At 43.2% G+C, this 17,601-nt stretch overlaps 1 protein-coding gene across 3 annotated transcripts; it reads right to left on the reverse strand.

Moving 5' to 3' along the window:
- Positions 1-1,102: 1,102 nt before the first annotated feature.
- LOC127326974 (protein HASTY 1) lies at positions 1,103-16,028 on the reverse strand. 3 transcript variants are annotated; one of them, XM_051353762.1, is made up of 22 exons: positions 15,681-16,028; positions 15,066-15,167; positions 12,827-12,970; positions 12,666-12,746; positions 12,498-12,567; positions 12,304-12,374; positions 12,051-12,214; positions 11,899-11,970; positions 11,566-11,803; positions 10,147-10,209; positions 9,788-10,063; positions 7,605-7,718; positions 7,355-7,481; positions 7,105-7,274; positions 6,742-6,840; positions 5,891-5,994; positions 5,495-5,792; positions 5,005-5,237; positions 4,299-4,799; positions 3,898-4,192; positions 1,757-1,940; positions 1,103-1,471 (listed from the first exon to the last, which is right to left on the reverse strand). In XM_051353762.1, exons 1-22 carry the CDS (start codon positions 15,786-15,788, stop codon positions 1,392-1,394), a joined length of 3,594 nt encoding a protein of 1,197 aa, XP_051209722.1. In that variant the 5' UTR covers positions 15,789-16,028; the 3' UTR covers positions 1,103-1,391. The 3 variants fall into 3 exon arrangements, with proteins under 3 accessions (XP_051209722.1, XP_051209721.1, XP_051209723.1); XM_051353761.1 differs by having other exon boundaries at positions 6,742-6,846; positions 15,681-16,027; XM_051353763.1 differs by lacking the exons at positions 9,788-10,063; positions 10,147-10,209 and having other exon boundaries at positions 6,742-6,846; positions 15,681-16,027.
- Between the last annotated feature and the right edge of the window lie 1,573 nt (positions 16,029-17,601).

The following is a 17,601-nucleotide window of genomic DNA, read 5'->3' on the forward strand; positions in this document are numbered from 1 at the left end:
CGGACCGGCGTATATAGGCGCGGCTGGCGCGGGTGATTAATGACGCGTGGAATGCGACGCGTCCGCGGCGAGCTGACCGGTGGCAGCCTTTAGTGCGCGCGGAAGACGATGCGTGCGCGGAAGACGACGACATTAACTCGCCGCGTGGCCGGCGACGAGCATCGGCGGCGGGCTTTTACAGCGCGCGGAAGACGATGCGATGAGGACGACGATCGGTTTCTCTCGCCGACAAGTTGGGGCCACCAGACGCGCGGGAAGTTTCCTCGGTGTTTCCCGCGCTTTCGTTTCGTCCGGACTCCCCGAGCGCTCCCCGGGGGGCGGGGATGGCGTGGGATCGCCGGATGAATTTAGGCCCAAATTCGGACGAAAACGAGGAACCGGGGGCGCGACTGGGCCAAATTACGCCGTCCGGATGAAAAAAACGTCGTTCGGGGGCCTCGTCGGGGAGACGAGTGGAGATGCTCTTAGTCCTTCCCATCTACCTCGGCAAATCGGGGCGGCCCGTAGTGTGTCGAGTGAATCCCATGTACAGTGAATTTTGCTTCTTCTAGTACTTGCTCCGACCCAAATTAAGTAACTCTACTTTATCTAATACGGTGCGTTTGTTAACTAGATAAATTAGTATGTAGATAAAATAAAATCAATTAATTTAAATCGGAGATAGTATAAACTTTAACACTAACATTTAACTAGAAAGATAAAATACACTATAAGTGAAATCCCACCGAAATTCTAACTAGACACCTTCGCGGACCGACTAATGCAACAGAATCGGTGTATGAGAGTGTGTTTCCGTGCATGCGTGTGAGATGCATAGCTGCGAGGGTGGCATTTGGTGCGTACCATTTGGAAAGATGTGAGCTCGAAAACAGGAAACGTGCTCATTTCGTGCAGCAACCAAGAAAACTACATTCAGAACATTTTTTTCGTGAGTAGGCAAGACATGCCGTATTTTTTTTTATAGAAGACATGGTTTTAAGTAGAAGATGACTACAACACGATACAAACAGCAAGCATGGTACGAACTCTACACCAGGGCTAGTGAAGACAGGGAACTTGCCTCCACAATGTGCGCACTTCAGGGATCATTTATACTCATGAATGAAGGGAATGGCCTCTCACTAAAATCTATTCATCTGAATTACATTAATAGTTACATGCGCCAATCACTATACCCAAAAGAAACATGCGCACTAAACACCATTCCAAGTGCATGTATGAAAGGGTCATTCACACGCAGAGGTACATACAAGAAATTGATGACACTCAGGCATGTGTGCGTCTCTACATGATAATGCTGCAAGAATCTGGTTTGACATGTACCACATCAGACCCAGTTTAAAACTTTCTTTCACTCTTTTGTACACAGCCGCAACTACTGCAGGTCATTCCTATGATAGTGCAGCTAGTCCAATGTGATCATCTTCTTCAGCACCGGGTCCATAATGTGCCACAGTGCTCCGATTTCGAGCTGGAAAGAAAGCAATGTTGGTTAGTGTACACCAGAATAATCTTCAACATCTGCTCTGATTATTTCATATAAACTAACAAGACATAACTAGATGAAAGAAAATGCTACTACAAGGAAGAATGCCAGTCATCAAGTTATCACAAGGCGCAAAAGCTCAATGAAACCCAATTTTCAATAACAGATAAATACAGATGGAAAATAAAATGGGTGCTATGTTTCCCTGCTTACTCATGAACACATTATGCAATACAGAAAACTGGAAGAAATGTGACTAAGTCCACTCACTTGTAACATTGGTAATAACATTAGTGGTCTTCTGGGAAGCGAGAGCTCTTAATTTGCTCCCTGTAGCTAGCAGAAGTAAGTTCCGCATGTGTTGCTTTTGCTCCTTTGGACTAGCAGTTTTGCTCAGGGAATCATTGAAAGCTAGCAAATCTTCCTGCTTCATATCTGGGAGAGAAAGAAGAACCTAAAAGGTAGTACTATATATTAGTCTCAATGCTCAAAACTCGCAAGGTTAAACCATATGGATGCCAAAAAATAAAAGAATATTCCCATATGGTATATTTTCTAGTATTAATAGCTTTCTAAAACGGCTTATATTTAGGAACAGAGGTAATAGTAACCAATGAGAATATGTACTCCCTCCGTACTGGTTTATCCTGGCCTTCACGTCCTTTAAGAAAAACTTTGACCATTAATTTGGTCAACAAAATAAAAGATATATGCCACAATAGTAATACCATTGGATTAATATTCAAAAGAAATTAGAAGCAGATTGGATATACCACTCGTAAAAAAGCTTCGCTACTTTTTCTAGATACAGATGAATCTAAAGCTAAAGCATGTCTATATACCTCCGTATCTAGACAAAGTTTAGAAGCTTTTTTAGGAATGGAGGGAGTATAATTTTTGTAGCATGCATCTCATATTTTATTGACCAAATTAATGGTCAATTTTTTCTTGAAGTACGTGGAGGCCTGATAAAACGGTATGGAGGGAAGGCTATTTTCTGAACCAGAAAAATGTGCTATTGATCAAGTCAATGGTATCCAGTGAATGAAGCACCATGCTAAGTTCAGCATCTGTTCACTTACAATGTACTGTAGTCCCTTAAATGTTTCCGCATAATCAGCTTTTAATAAGGTTTAAAAACATCGGTGTCAGTGTCACGACAAGGTCTACTCATAGGACAAACCGTCCAGGGCTGCAAGCCAGCAAGGCACAGGAACATAAGCCCACAACAACCTCAGGGTGCGACAACCCCATAAAAAAGGAGCGACGAAGACACCATCATCACACCACCCGCTCCAGCAAAACCTCCATAACGACGCCTCCAAGGAGGGAACAACGCCTGAGAGCGCCACTGTCGCTTGTACCAACAGATCTCGTAGCAACATTTTCACCTGGAGCTCCACCTCGCCAGCCAAAGGAAGGCCCTTGGAGCCACTACCCTCACGCAACTTCCACGGTGGCACCTCACGTCGTGACAGGCGCCATCACAGCAGAAACACCAGATACACGAAGTCCCAACCACCACCACATGTGCCGCAGCTTTACACAGACACACAAAGCCTCTGTCACCTCGAGGTATGGAACCGACCAAGCGGCTCCGGACATGAGACCTCAAACCCCTTCAGAGGCAGGCTGGACATGGAGGTCAGAGCTAGAGGGTTTGGGCCACTGCTCAGAAAAAAATCAAAAAGCCTACCACAGCAAGGTCTACAAACGCGGTTGACCAGCCACCCGAAATAACCTTTATATAAGAAAATATTTTTTACTGCGTGATGTGTAAAATATACCAGAGAATCATTAAAAGCAAAACAAGGAAATTCAATATAAGTGAAAACGATTATATGATACCAATGTTATTAAAGGTTAAGGAAATATTGATGTGCATGCAGATGGTGATTTACATGCAAACATGTGATGTGCCGTGTGCGGCATGCCCAAAGAAAGATACTTGCCTAACTTGAGCGTGGAAGATAAACAAAAAATGGAATCGACTATATTTAGTGTAGATCTAAGAAATGAAATCGAGAAAAACTACGAAAACTGATTCAGACATGTGTGTACCACCCTCAATAAAAGATCAGCAAGTAAAAGAAAAGATTGCCCACATGCCATACACCCTCCCACTTGCAGGCTTTGCAGCCACAGTTAAAAATAAAATTCTTATTTACCGGTCGGTTGCAATGTCATCGAAGACGAAACGCATCTATATGAAGCATAGTTATTCATTAGCTATAGTTCTGGGAATCATCATAGCACATGATCTCTTGTATAGCATAGGAATTGCTTTCAGGATTTCAGATTAATATCACACATATTACAGAGATAGAACCAGTTATCTGATATCATGAATTTCAAATCACATATTTTCATCAACTAATTAGATTGACTCAGTTATAATTTCAGCAAATTACCTGTTTAGGTGCAGGATCTTTATCTGACAGATAGATGTATATTTCACGACAAAGTCCAACAAGTTCAGCACTAATAACTGCATTCAACTCGACAGATAAGCCTTGTATTATAGAAGAAAATAGATCCTTTCCAACAAACTGCCTCAGCTCAGCCCGGTTTGTTGCAACAGCAAGGTGAATCAATGCACCACAGAAGGGAACTAATTTAGTCACTGCTTCACTATCTGTCCAACTGAACACTTCAACAGTTATCTTTAATGCAGGAAGGGCAGTGCTAACATTAAGCATAAGAAACCTATGAAGGATTAGTACCAATCAGTATATGTTCATTAGCTGAGGTTTTAATGAAATTAAAGAACTAAAATTCAAACACACACAACCGGCAAGAAGTTTTCTATTACCCAGTAAGGGAGCTGGAAGCAAGTGACTCCAGATCTTTAACAGAAGAATCAATCCGGTTGGCAGGTCCAAGTTGTTCCAAAGATGGAAGTCCGCTATTTAAACCAGGTGATGCTAAAACCCAGAGCAGGGAACAAACTTCACGAGTCAAGTCTCGTAGCAGCTTCTCCTCCATCACTTCTACCTTCAGTTCTGACCCAGAAAGATTACCGAAGTTGTCAGGAACCTTAGCACGGCCCTCACGAAGAAGACTTGACCATGAATAATCAAGAGCTTGCTGACAGTGAACAAATATCGGCTGCAAAAGGTTAAGTGTCCATATCTGCCATAGTTCAGCAGGACAATATTTAACCAAAGGAACAACAGCAAGGTGCATGAGTTGGCGCAAATGGCGGAACTCCATAACTTGCACATTCTCCATAAGAGCAAGGGTTACAGAGGAACCCTCTACGCAACGGAAAAATGCTTCACCGAGAGTAGCTGCTAATCCTATAAGATTGTACCTGCAGTATGGTATTACCACATGGGTCAAAGATAGATTGCAGGAGCAATGCATACTTAACAGACGAACAGCAAGATGAAAATTTCTGGTGAAGTGTAGCTCAATCGTTCTTGCATTATGAAGGACTGTCGGAGCATCATTAATGATGAGGATTCAATGGAGCTCAGTAAGAAAAATGTAAATATTTCAGTACTCTAAATCCTTACCCACTGTCACGGATACCCCGTAACCAGTTTCTTATGTTATTTTCCTTAGACTCTCCCTCCCTTTGAACATCCAGTAATCCATCAGCAGGTGCAACCTGGCCCTTAGTGAGTTTACTTGTCTCTCCCAGAAGGCTGGCCTGTTCCGCGATAGTCATGCTTTTGGCCGCTTTGATTTCTCCTGTAAGCGACTGAGCAAATGGCTCGGCCCAGAGTGCATGTATGCAACGCAGCAGCTGAAGATCAGGCAAAAGAAAGTGTCAGATTAGCCGATGTATAACAGCTAAAAAAAATTTAAGATCATGCAAAGCGCATTTACATATTGCAACAACTGAAGAACATGCAACGAAAAAGAGAAATAACAACTGAGTCCAAACTCAAGTTAGTCATCTCCGCCAGTGCATAACAGCTACAGAAGAAGTAAAGAGGTATCCTGAATTATCCAACTTCCATCCATTACTATCTAAAATGGTAAAAAGAATGTGCAACATACTCTTAAGAGAGGGGGCAGTATCCATGACAGATGTGAAGACATCGGATGCAGATAGCCAGTTGCTGCTGTTGTGGTGGCTGCTTGTGGAGCAGTTGTAGACTTTTTGGTACCGCTCCGCTTGAGTGCCTTCTCGAAGAATGTAACCGTGTGATAAATTGACCACATAAATTGGCTGTCAGCAAACATGCGTGTCAAACCAGATGGGTCAGACAAATATGCAGTTTGCCATTCCACTTGGGTCCATGTTTTGTTAAGAGGTTCAAGCAGCCAGGTCAGAACTTCTTGTTGCTGTTGAATCCTACAAAGATGTTAAATATATGAAACATGTTTGGTTTGGAAGGAACGTGATAATATCATTGTTGTGGGCATATACGTGAAAAGTTGTCACAGCATTACCCAGAAGAGGAGGCCATAATAAGGAACGCTTCACATAGGTGATCATGCTCGGCTCGTAGTAAGCGACCCTCTCCTTGAAGGTAAGCCATGGTGTCAGCAATGTTCTGCACCATTGGCAAAACCTTTTAAGCAACCAAATTTCCAAAAGAACGGCAGATGCAACAGTGAACTGCGTTCATGGAAGGCAAAATACACTACGCGTGCTTAAAATAAATTAGAGCGGGAGTCTAGAGCACTGCATTTCGAATCTTGTTCACATACTCCCTCCATACAGAAATGTATGACATTTTAGCCATCTTATAGGTTCACCCACTTTTATTTGTATCTAGTCTACTTTTAGTGTGTAGGTTCACTCCTTTTAGTTTGTATCTAGTCTACTTCAAAAATATCTAAAACATCTTATATTAGTGCACTGAGGGAGTACTTCTTTAGACACCCATGAGGGAAAAGTCAACTAGAGGGAAGTCCAAGAGCTAGGCGAACTGAATTAGGAAACATGACTCGGGATGAGTACAGGAGGATCGAAAAGCATGTATCAAATACATGTATCAGGAGGTTTCCTCATTATAATACAATAGGTACAAGCGAGCATGTACCAAAACTGAGATTAGGGCCATAAAGAAAAGCCTGTACACGGCGAGCATGTTTCCTTCATATTGCATGTTAAAATATGAAAGACAAGTATTCTTTCTGTTCTTACAGACTTATCGATAAACAGATAACTTCAGTCCAAACAACACAACTGCACTTAACAACTTCAAGACTACAAGCAGACTACCATAGAATACTCTAGTGTAGCCCTTCACGTAAGATCAAATTATAACAAGAATCAATTGCGAACAGATCCTGACCTTCATATGAGGCAGAAGTGCCTTATCAGCAGCTCTTGATATGCGAATGAATGACGAGCAAATCTGTAACCTAGCTTGCCGGGAATTATTTGATGGGTCCTGTTGCTACATCAAATGACACAAAAATGGCATTAAGAACATATATAACTGTAACCACATAATTTAGAATAGAGTGAACAGAAGGGAAATAAAATGCATGGAATGATTGCAGTGTGGAGAAAATTGTTGAGCACATGATGGCATCAGCATATTATAATTGAATTCACTGAAGGATTTACATCCGAGCCTAACAGCCTCATCAAATGACAACATTACGGTAGTTAATGCATTGCATTCACTGCAGCAAAGAAAATGACAAGGTACCTGAATTGTGATTGGGAGAGATGTCAACAGTTCAAAAAGCTTATTCACAACACTGGCAACTGCATCTGGATAATGTCTCAAAAACAGACCCAAAGAATCCAAATAATGACCATGAATAACTGCAAGGCTAGGTTCTGTCCACTTCAAGGAAAGAAGCTGCTGAAGTAAGCCTTGTCCACAAGAAGAAGGAAAAAGTTAACAGGGCTGTAGAACAAACAATAAATCCAACATAAATGTTGACAGGTCAAACCTTCAAATGTCCTGTGAATTTGGAATTTTGTCTCCTGGTCAGTCTTCGTATAATCACCAGAGCCATCAAATATGGCACTAACAACTGTTTCAAGCCCTAGCTGGGCACCTACCATAGCATCAAGATCCTGCCATGGATAATGGATAATTACTGAAACGTTAAATAAAACATGAACTAGAAAGTTACTTCTTTGAGATAGTGGCAAGACAAATCATTGAGTTGAAATTTTAGATGTATGCAGGCATCCAACCTGGGGAGACTTTGTTGCTTGATTAGCATCTCCAAAAACAACATTAATTCTCTGTAGAATGTTCGCTGCAGCAATAACAGGTCTTTGAGAAGCAACGACTCTTATGAGATCCAGCTGCAAGAAGAATTCAGAATAAGTACTTGTTAAGTAGTAAAAGCATCATATGCAGGTTTTAGAAGGAAGAGACAGTTAGAACAGACAGTAAGATAGACTTCTCATGCAAACATCTTGCAGTTACCACAAATTACAAGGCTACATTGAAAAGTTGCACCATAAGAACAATGCAGTAGGCAAATATTGTATGTGCTCAAAGGTAAATATTTCTGTTGGCATGTCAGTATCCCTCTTGACTGTCACGAGTTACATGCTAATTGACTGTGTATTAAAGCACATTTGGATTTGGTTAGGTTACACTTATATGTATGTCCATTTTTAGATCAACAGGCCACTGCCCCATTCCATTTCCATAGAAAATGGAAAGTAACAACAGCAATTTTGAGCATAGTAGCCATGTTTCTGGTATGGCGGGGACGAGGGACGGGAACGAGGGACGGGATTCGAAGGTTGGCAAAACTCGGGAACGGTGGGGGTATACATCTCTCGAGCGATTTTTTTTCGATAGAGGGGACGTGAATCGATCAAATTGGGGACGCTGAATCCGGTACAAAAAAATAGATGGAGGAATGTGAACCTCTAAAATATGAACTCTGAAGACTTGAACTCTTGGATCCTCGAGAAATCAGTGGGCCTCGTTTCCTTGCCTCAGCCTCATGCCAGAAGAAAGATTGGAAGGCGGCAGAAAGATACTTGCTATCATCGTATGAAAAAGGGATCCAGTTTATTGACTGTTTCTTTGATCGAGGGTTATATAAAAAAGGAAGTGTATCGACAGTTGCCTAATTGATTCATTGATTTCATTCATTAGCCTTCGGTTCCCAATACACATGCCCAGCGATTAAGCTTCCGTTTCCATATCTATCTGCTCATTTTGGGAATATAACAACCGGGGTCGATTCGGGAACGCGTACCGGCCACCGAATCGCACCGTATCGCCCTTCGTCCCCGAACCTCGATTTGGTACGGTGAATCCGATTCGTGGAACGGGGCACCGTTCCCTGAATCCGGCTACTATGATTTTGAGCTCACACACACTCCCAGCTAAAACCAGGTCTAACACACCAGGGACATAACACAGCCAAAGGACACCCAGTTTTACAGTTCCAGGCATAACATCTTGGAACACAGGCCGTTCTACCAGCTTACTTTTTTGCCTTTTCAACCATGGAAGATTGTAGCGAGCGCCTGCCAGCACCCACGGCATCAGAAAATCTGTCGTCCTTAAAAAAGGACCTGAGTCTGTATGTCTATTGAACTTAAACAAGGAGATAGCAGCATCATTGTTCAATAGATGCGCTCGAGATCATGACATCAGTTTCCCCACATGACCTGAGTCCTCTGGGTAGAGGACGCCATGGGCTCATGGCCTCATGGCTGTGGGTGTCCAATACATTTGCTCGCATGTGCCATGTTCCCTGTCCTCTTCTTCTCCACCTGCCACTCTCTCCTATTTCTGCCACTACTGGCTCGTGTGCCACCACGCTACAACCAGTAACCCACGGTGCACCGGCTTCCTGGCCCTTTCTCTCTGATTCCTCTACAAGCCCTAGATGACCTGTGGTAAGACTTAAGAAATTACCAGGTCAAAACCAAAATTTTCATTTGAAAGCTGAAGTTTGAGTTGAAAGTTTTATGGGTCATTTAGTTGAATGCTGAGCTACCCCAGTTTCAAAGTCCAAAATTTCCCTGGATGAAAGCAACTCCTATAAGTTAAAAGTGCAATTTTTTCACAGTAGATGTTGATTCTTTTTATTTTGAATGAGCAGATTCTTCTCTGTTAAAGGTGTACCTCCAGAATTAGTTCTTGCTTCGTGAAACAAATGCTGCTGAGTGGTGGGTGGAGGATACCAACAGCATGCTTTGGCATATGTAGTAGATATAGCTGGTAACAATTTCTCCCTCCATCCATAAGTACATATACCAAAGCATGCTGCTGGTATTTGTTTCATTAGTTTTTATCTAGTTTCCCCAATAAACAAGGGCAGACACAATCACACAAAAGCTCAAAATTATTGAATGCAAGGGGCAATGACCATATATAGATGCCTAGAGAAAACAAGACATACCAATCTGGTACGGTAATTGCTGAAGTCACTCTTCCCCTCTAGCTCTTCATTCCATAGTTCTAACAGACTTGAAGACGAACTTGCACTTTTCTTGAGCATCCTTTTGAAAGAAACGTCCAATATTGTACTGTATATTTCATCAGTAATAAATACCGACACGCCTTTCTTCTCCTTTTCAGTTGAACTGCCACCAATAGATGCCAAATTTCCAGCAGGAGATGGGTCGCCAGAAACACGGGCAACAGACTTAGCTTTTGATGGTTCCCTCAATACCACCTAAATGAAGTTTGTGTTAACTTCTTTGGAGTTACAGAACAGCACGACACACATTTGAATTACACATGAGATCAGGAGTATACCAGCCAAAACAACAAAGACTGGAAATGGAGTGCAATCCTGTAATGTTGGTAATATTCCAGCATCTGTGAGGAGCCAAAATAAATTAAACACGAGAAAGTGAACAGTAGGAACAAACTGGTAACACGTGAGATTTTCATGTTGATGTGTATTGAAGACATGCATGATTTTTTTACAAAATATCCAACTAGCCTTTGGTGACAAACCAGCTAGCAGTTGAAACAAAATTATAAGCCTCTGCCCCTTCGAGTCTTCTCGTCTCTCTCGATTATCAGAAGATGGAGTGAACTCCTTTTATTTACATCAAGAAGCAGAGTTTTAGCTTTCCAAGAACTGGTGCCATCGGCTCCGGGGCAGCCAACACCAACGCGCTCGGGCCCCTCCCCGACCTCCCTCGCCTCACCAGGCAAAGCCCACGCGGTGCGGTGGCAGGACTCCCTCTCGCAGCCCTGGGGTGAGACAGCGGCGCCCGGTCTAACTCCTCCGGCTGCGCGGCGGTGGTGCGGGGCGATGGCGGCCGGAGCACTGCCCTGCGCTCTCGGATGCAGGCGGGACGGCAGCTGGCGGTGGAGCGGCTTTGAGGCCCGATCTTGGCCCATGTGGACCTGGAGGGTCGCGTGCGGCTGCTTCTTTTTGACTGCGTCTGCTCCAGGCCGCACACGGCGACAGCTCCTGCTGCCATTGGGTGGGTGGGGGGGGGGGGGGGGGGGGGGCATCGTTTACTTGGGCTGCTCCGGGGGAAACCCTATATCTGGGTTTGTCGGATTGGACGATGCAGCGCTATCGGTGTCACTCTCCCTCCTGGGGGCATCGTTCTTGGAGCAGGTGCTGGATGGAGGCAAGAGGTGGTGCAGTGTTGCATCTTCCGCATCGACGACGACGAGTCCTGGCGGCGTGGCACAGCAGGGTCTCAGCGATGGCCGCGTGTTGATGGATACGCGCAAGGTGGAGGCGATGTTTGGCGCCATGGCAGCGTCAATAGCAGGTCAAGCAAGTGCTATGCAGATCTCTTCCCTGAAGATGTACCCGCAGTTTGATGGCGGTCGGTTTCTGAAGCAAGGGCATGAGGCGCTCGTCAAGGTCTGCTAGACCGAATGTGTGCTCCTGTTTTCGCCATAGGGTGAGTCAGTGATGCCCCCAGTAATTGGCTGGTGGGGTGTTGTTTGGTGTTTCTAGGGCATAAGGCCCTAATGGCATTTTTCTTCACCCATTGTCGGGTTTGTAGGCCTTGAGTGGTGGCTTCGGGTTTTGGGATGTATGCTTTTCACAGATCTTTGTTGAATAAAATTTAATTAAAGACAGTATGCATCGATTGATGCAGAGGCCGGGGCTTCCCCATTTTGAAAAAACTTGAACAAGATTAGAAGGTAAAATGCTACAAAGAACTAAGCATTTGGAGAGGTGCGTTTGGAAATGCTCACTTGTTGTAGGAATTGTGAAGTCCTAGCGCCATCAGCCAATATGCACTGCATGTTAGAAGAGCCTAGAGCAACCACTGTCTCACAAACACACACTGCAAACTCATACTCATTTTCATCAATAGCACTGGGCTGCATCCTAGATTTCGTTAAAAATTCTTGGGAACTGGTCATCAACACCTGGAAGATGTTGCTCATTGCTGCATCATACTCACAAATTGCGACATCAACAGGCCGTCTTCTAAGCTAGGCCACATTGCAAAAGCAAAGAACACATCAAAAAAAAGGCACCAATACAATAACTTTTAGTTATAAAGTGCATTAGTCTTTTTATACCTCTGACAAATTACTTTAAAGAACTCACAAGCATGGAGGCGAAAATCGCTGTAAGAAAGCAAGGACCCACATCTGCAAAATAGGAATATAATTGAGATAAATGAGACAGGATGCTATCAAAACTCAAGAGAAAGAAATTCTAGTCAACAGACCCGTGAATTAAACCATATCGGGCAAGATCTGTCACAGGAGCCCATTCAGCATATGCATTGACAGCATTTAGAACAGCTGTTACCGTCCCTACATGTTGTTTGGCCAGCTCCATTTGCTGCTTCGTGTGCTCACTTAAAGCAGCTACAAAATGTTTCTCAAGTAGCTTCAGATGAGACACCAGACAACGCTTATGTTAGTATGTTGTGTAACACTAGGAGCCAAATTTGTTAGACAAAGTAAGGATAAACTTACGGAATATAACAAAGGTAGAATTTGTGGCAGTGCCTCCGTAAGGCCACGCAAGAGCGCTCTTCGCTTATCACCTGTTGGATATATAGTGGTAATTCAATACAAGTGATATGACGATGTTTGTTCAATTTCAGTTAAAATAAATGGAAATACGGTTTCAAGCAATCATGACAGAGAAATGGAAAAGAAAAACTGACCTTCTAAATCCTCGTTGTGAACAGTGATATCCTCTGGAAGCCACCTTAGTATCATGGCAACTACCTCAGCCTAACATTTTAGATAACATGGACACATGGTTACAGAAAGCAATTTCATAATTGGATGATCAAAGCACAAATCTTGTGTAGTACTGTTGAGAAACATACCTCGACTGGACCTGAATTAGACAAAGAAACAATAGAGGGAAGTAACGTATTCAATAGATTAACTCCCTCCCTTCTAACTACCTGCAGATATAAGATAATTGCCAAAAGATAGTACTTGAAGTACAAAAAAAGGTAGAAGAGAAGAAACCCATGATGATAACCTCTGCTACTAATGCAGCTGTTTGACTCTTCAAAGCCCACTCCTCACGGGGATCAATAACCTCTGACAACAAATTGATAGTCAAATTAGCAAATTCATTCCGCTCTGCAACACTGAGTTCCTCCCACCTCAATCTCACCAAGTGCTGTAACAATCAACAAGATAACCATCAGACAATGATAGCTATAAGTAGGTTAAATAAGAAAAAATATCTTCTCATCTAGAAAACTGCAGTGATTATGTAACATAACCATAGGCATCGAAGGACTTTAAGTTAAAGTTCTGCGAAACTGTCTGTAATTCAACCGTTGCTGAGGAAATGACTGATGAGGTCAGGTAGAAGATGTAGTAGGCATACTTGAGTCTTATTTACAGTAATACTTACAGTGTACATTAAGTTGATCACAAACATGATTTTTCCCTAAAAAGGTTCTTGGCCTGACACCGTGACTTAGAATATTGTTGTGAAGGGCACTTTGCCGCTTTGGATGTGCAGGAAAAATAATAACATCACCTTTTCCATCCAAGAAACCATAAATGCAAGTCCCTACCGGCAAACCTATCATCTCATCGTCATAGAAAATTCCCAGTCTGGAAAAGTTTCCCTTTGTGGCTAGTGTAACTGGATCACAAAATTATATACAGTTATGCACGCAGCTTCTAGTTACCGGCTTACCGCATAGCCTCATAGAATATACTGGACCCACAAATACATACATGATTAAATCTTGGGTATGATCCTAATTGCTTTCTGTACATTTCCATATTATAATATCTCAAATTATTCACTTTGACCTGGCATTTCTTTTTTGATAAGGTACCTCGTCAATCATCTAAAGCAAGACATGACGCACAAAACCTTCCGCGCACACACAGTCATAAATGCACAAAAGAAAGAGAACAGAAAACTATGTACACAAATTTGACAGGTCAATTGTCCAAACATCCATTCCCCACTAAAATCCAACTGGTACTACACACTAGATTACTCATGGAACTAACAGGTGGGTTTTTATTTGACTACACCCAACTCAAAAGAAGTTCGCACAGAGATCCATTAGACCCCAGAGAGGAATTGAAACTCAGTTCTCATAGAACCATGCATCCAACATGCTTTCCCATACAGCCATCTAAGAAGATGACTCTCATGTCTGTTGAATAGACAAATTTAGCAGATAAGCAGTTATGATGGCTTAGCAAGACAAGCTAACTCCTGGTACCTAAAACAAAGAAGAGACATTATGATGCATAACACTTGGAATTAAATTGCTGATTAAGTGCTTATCTATGATTTTGTCAAGGAATTTTCAAACTTCTCATTGATATACAGCTTACAAGGCAGCATACTCACTAACAGCACACCGCTTCTTAAAACATTAAATGTTATGTTGTTTCTTCCTCACTTGGTTGTTTTGACTATCAGAACATAACACAATCAAAGCAACCCCATTTCCAAATTATTGCACTACAATGAATAATTCTGCAAATTTACTCATACTCCCTCCGGTCTCTTTTAATTGACTCGGATTTAGTAAAAAGACCGGAGGGAGTACCTTGTTGGCTCATTGTGCCAGGAACATTATAATATTTGCCACTGAAAACTGTTGCCGAATATGTATTTAGCGAACCAGGTGTTTACAACACAGCATCAGGATACATAGGGTAGTAAAAGCTGCAGAATTTACATTCGCAATTTACAGTAGTCCTGCATTTGGCCTAACTTCATGTACCAAGAATGGCATTATCCATTTCCAAGATAATTCTCCAATTTCAGTACAAACTTTGCAGTAATCTTCCTACTATTTGGACTTGTTTCCATTATATGAGACCATTAGTCGCTTAGACAAATCCGCACCCTAATCTTCTTCCTCTTAAAACCTGACCCATGAATCACTTAGAACAAATCAACCCATGTATATGCTAGAATAATTCAGATCCAAGAGAACTAACATTTTTAATAGATTAAAATGTTTCTATGGAGTATATATCGTGTGTGTTTTTAGGACTGCATATACACCGTTTCTAACTTGTGTGATACGCCCCAATTACGGAAAAGTACCTGTTGAGTTCTGGGCAGTACAAGATTCGTACAAATTTCGAAGAAAAAAAAAGGAAAAACGTGATGGTAGGTTCAAGTGTTTGTACCGGTTTATGCAGTTTACCAGTTTTGAGTTTATGAAAGCAATTTACGGAACAACAATGACTAAGATGGTAACATGGAGATAGGATGCAAATTTTACCTGCAACATTTTGAAGCCATGCAATCGGATCTCTGAAGCCTGGTCCTTGCGGACCAACAGCAAAGATGTGCTGGCCAAAGCTCGGACATCTCCACTTTTAACCTGCAGTCGTTAGGTTTCATCGTCACACCCAAACAGCATTACAGTTGGAGCACAACCTAGACTTTTCTTACTCCCTCCGACCCTAAATACTTGTGGCATTTAACCTAAATTTGCGACATGTATTTAGGGCCGGAGGTGAGTAGTAAAATTGCAGCAGAGATGTGCACAGAAGTGGTTGGTGGAATTAACTAATTGATCAGAGCAGTAACCAAAGAATGGCGCAAGGTTTATCTAACACGTTAAGCTCTAAGTCGTCTATTGTGGCGATGCCTAAAAGTGGAGTATTATCAAACACAGGCAGATGTTAGCCAGCAACATATGCGCACTAGTCGCACGCTTGCACCAAAATTTCTGTCAGAAGAGTCGAAATAGCTCAAGGAAATTTGGTAAATCTTAAGCAGCCTGGCTGTGTAACGACACAACGGGATGCACCGCAAGCCCTCACCACCGTCACCAAACAAGCAAGAAGCGGACATGGGCGGGGATCAGGATGAGGACGGGGCTGGCACGGACCGATTCGAGATAGGCGAAGGCGGCGTTGCGGGCGTCGGGAGAGGAGCGCCAGTCCATCACGGCGGAGATCGCCGCCGCCGCGGAGGCCGCGGCAGGTTCGGCGGCCATCTTGGGATGGGGTACTCCTTCTAGAACGCGAAGCAGCGTGAAGTGGATACTAGGGTTGGCGTGCGGTGCGGGGCATTGGAGTCGAGTTCTGGAGGGTTGCTAGGGTTTGGGTGTTGGTGGCGGCCGGAGATGCGCTGCCTGCCTGCCTTAACGCTGGATTCGTGGGTTTAAGGGGGAAAGAAGAAGAAAGAGTGGGGAAAGAGCGTCACAGGACAGGAGTAGGGGCCAAGGAAAACGGAGGACAAAGTGTAGGTCCGTGGTCGTGGGTCTCGCCCGATGTTCTATTTTACCCTTTCTACACTACATATTCCTCCGTGTCTTCCGGTGAGTCTGCTTTTTAAAGAACTTCTTTTTACATAGAAATCACTAAAGAAAAATGTTTTAAGTAAAACATTTTTTTTCTTTTTAGAAAAGAAAAAGAAATTATTTCTTTCGGAGATAGTTTTTTTTTTTTTTTTTTTTTTGAGGAACACAGTATAAACGCAGACGCTCACATACACGCGCATACACTCACCCCTATGAACGCACACACGCACACCCTACCCCTATGAGCACCTTCGAAAGACTGAGCCGGCGGATTGGATCTTGAAATTGACGAAGTCACCACAGGCGCCTCGCTGTCGACGGGAACGTCGCCTCCCACTGAATGAATATTCCGCCTTTATGAGACACACAGATGTCAAACCTGGGGTTTGAACTCTGGTGGGCTGGGGATACAACCATCCTCCTAACCACCCAACCTCAGGTTGGTTCTCAGAGATAGTTTGTGACAGGGTTCATCCACATCATCTTCAGAGAAAGGAGAATAACTCGCTTAAAATATGTTTTCGTGAGAGGAGGCAAGGTTTATGAGATTGATGAAAACTGCTCAACTCTAGAAGAGTCCTAAAAACTCATTCTTAAAATACTATATTTGTGTAGTCTCCCTCTACATATCTTCTTCTCTACATATCTTCTTCTCTACTAGTAATAAACTTGCTAAGCGACTGTGTTACGCCCCTCCCCTCCCCTGGCACGGTCAACCACGATCATCCAAGATCACTAGTTGCTAAAGGCCAATTAAATTGCCGAACAGCCAAGGCCCGGCAAAGAAAGGAACAAAAACCATAGAGGAATCGTTCTTAAGTCGTTCCACTTCTCCACGTTTCCTACTTCCTTTAAACGTGGGCTAAACATGTCGCATTACAATAAGTACAGTAAATAATATAATTTAGCTGAGTTGGAGGAGAGAGAAGAGAAGCAGGCTACAAGATACTTTGTGAGATTGCAAGGTGGGTCATATGCCACTAGTAGAAAAAGAGGTTTCCGTCCAGCCCCATTAGTCGCCAAAATATAGGAACCGCGACTAATGGGGTCTTTAGTCGCGGTTCGGGAGGCGACCCGCGACCAAAGGTCTGGGCCCAGCGCGCTCGGTGGCTAGCTGGTGGACGGGAGGGGCTTTACCGCGACTAAAGGTCCTCGGGCCTGGCCCGAAGGCCTTTAGTCGCGGTTGGCCAGGCCAACCGGGACTAAAGGCTCATCCCTATAAAAGGCAGCTCAGCCCACTTCACTTAGCCATTTGGTGCAATTTCTCTTGACAATCTTCACAAGGGGTGGTGGGTTTGCTTTTGGTTCCTCTTATGCACACACAAGGTGTTCGATGAAATGCCCGAGAGCATGAAACAAATATGATATGAAGTGTCCGAGCCACACTTGAGCTTTCTCATTTATTTTTTCTCCTCGATCGCGGTTAGCAACTTGAACCTTTCGCGGTTAGCTAGTATGTTCTTTAGCAGCTTCAGAAGCATCTAGGTTGTCAATCTCATTATACTGC

Source organism: Lolium perenne, chromosome 3 (assembly GCF_019359855.2).
Source record: "Lolium perenne isolate Kyuss_39 chromosome 3, Kyuss_2.0, whole genome shotgun sequence".
Classification (NCBI taxonomy): Eukaryota; Viridiplantae; Streptophyta; class Magnoliopsida; order Poales; family Poaceae; genus Lolium; species Lolium perenne.

Excerpts from the sequence above, each read along its gene's own strand:
- LOC127326974 (XM_051353761.1), bottom strand. The coding sequence starts at position 15,788 with ATGGCCGCCGAACCTGCCGCGGCCTCCGCGGCGGCGGCGATCTCCGCC. Across the intron at positions 12,215-12,303 it reads TTCTACCTTTGTTATATTCC|CTACTTGAGAAACATTTTGT; the intron begins GTAAGTTTATCC and ends TCTCATCTGAAG. Across the intron at positions 11,804-11,898 it reads TTTAAAGTAATTTGTCAGAG|AAGACGGCCTGTTGATGTCG; the intron begins GTATAAAAAGAC and ends GGCCTAGCTTAG.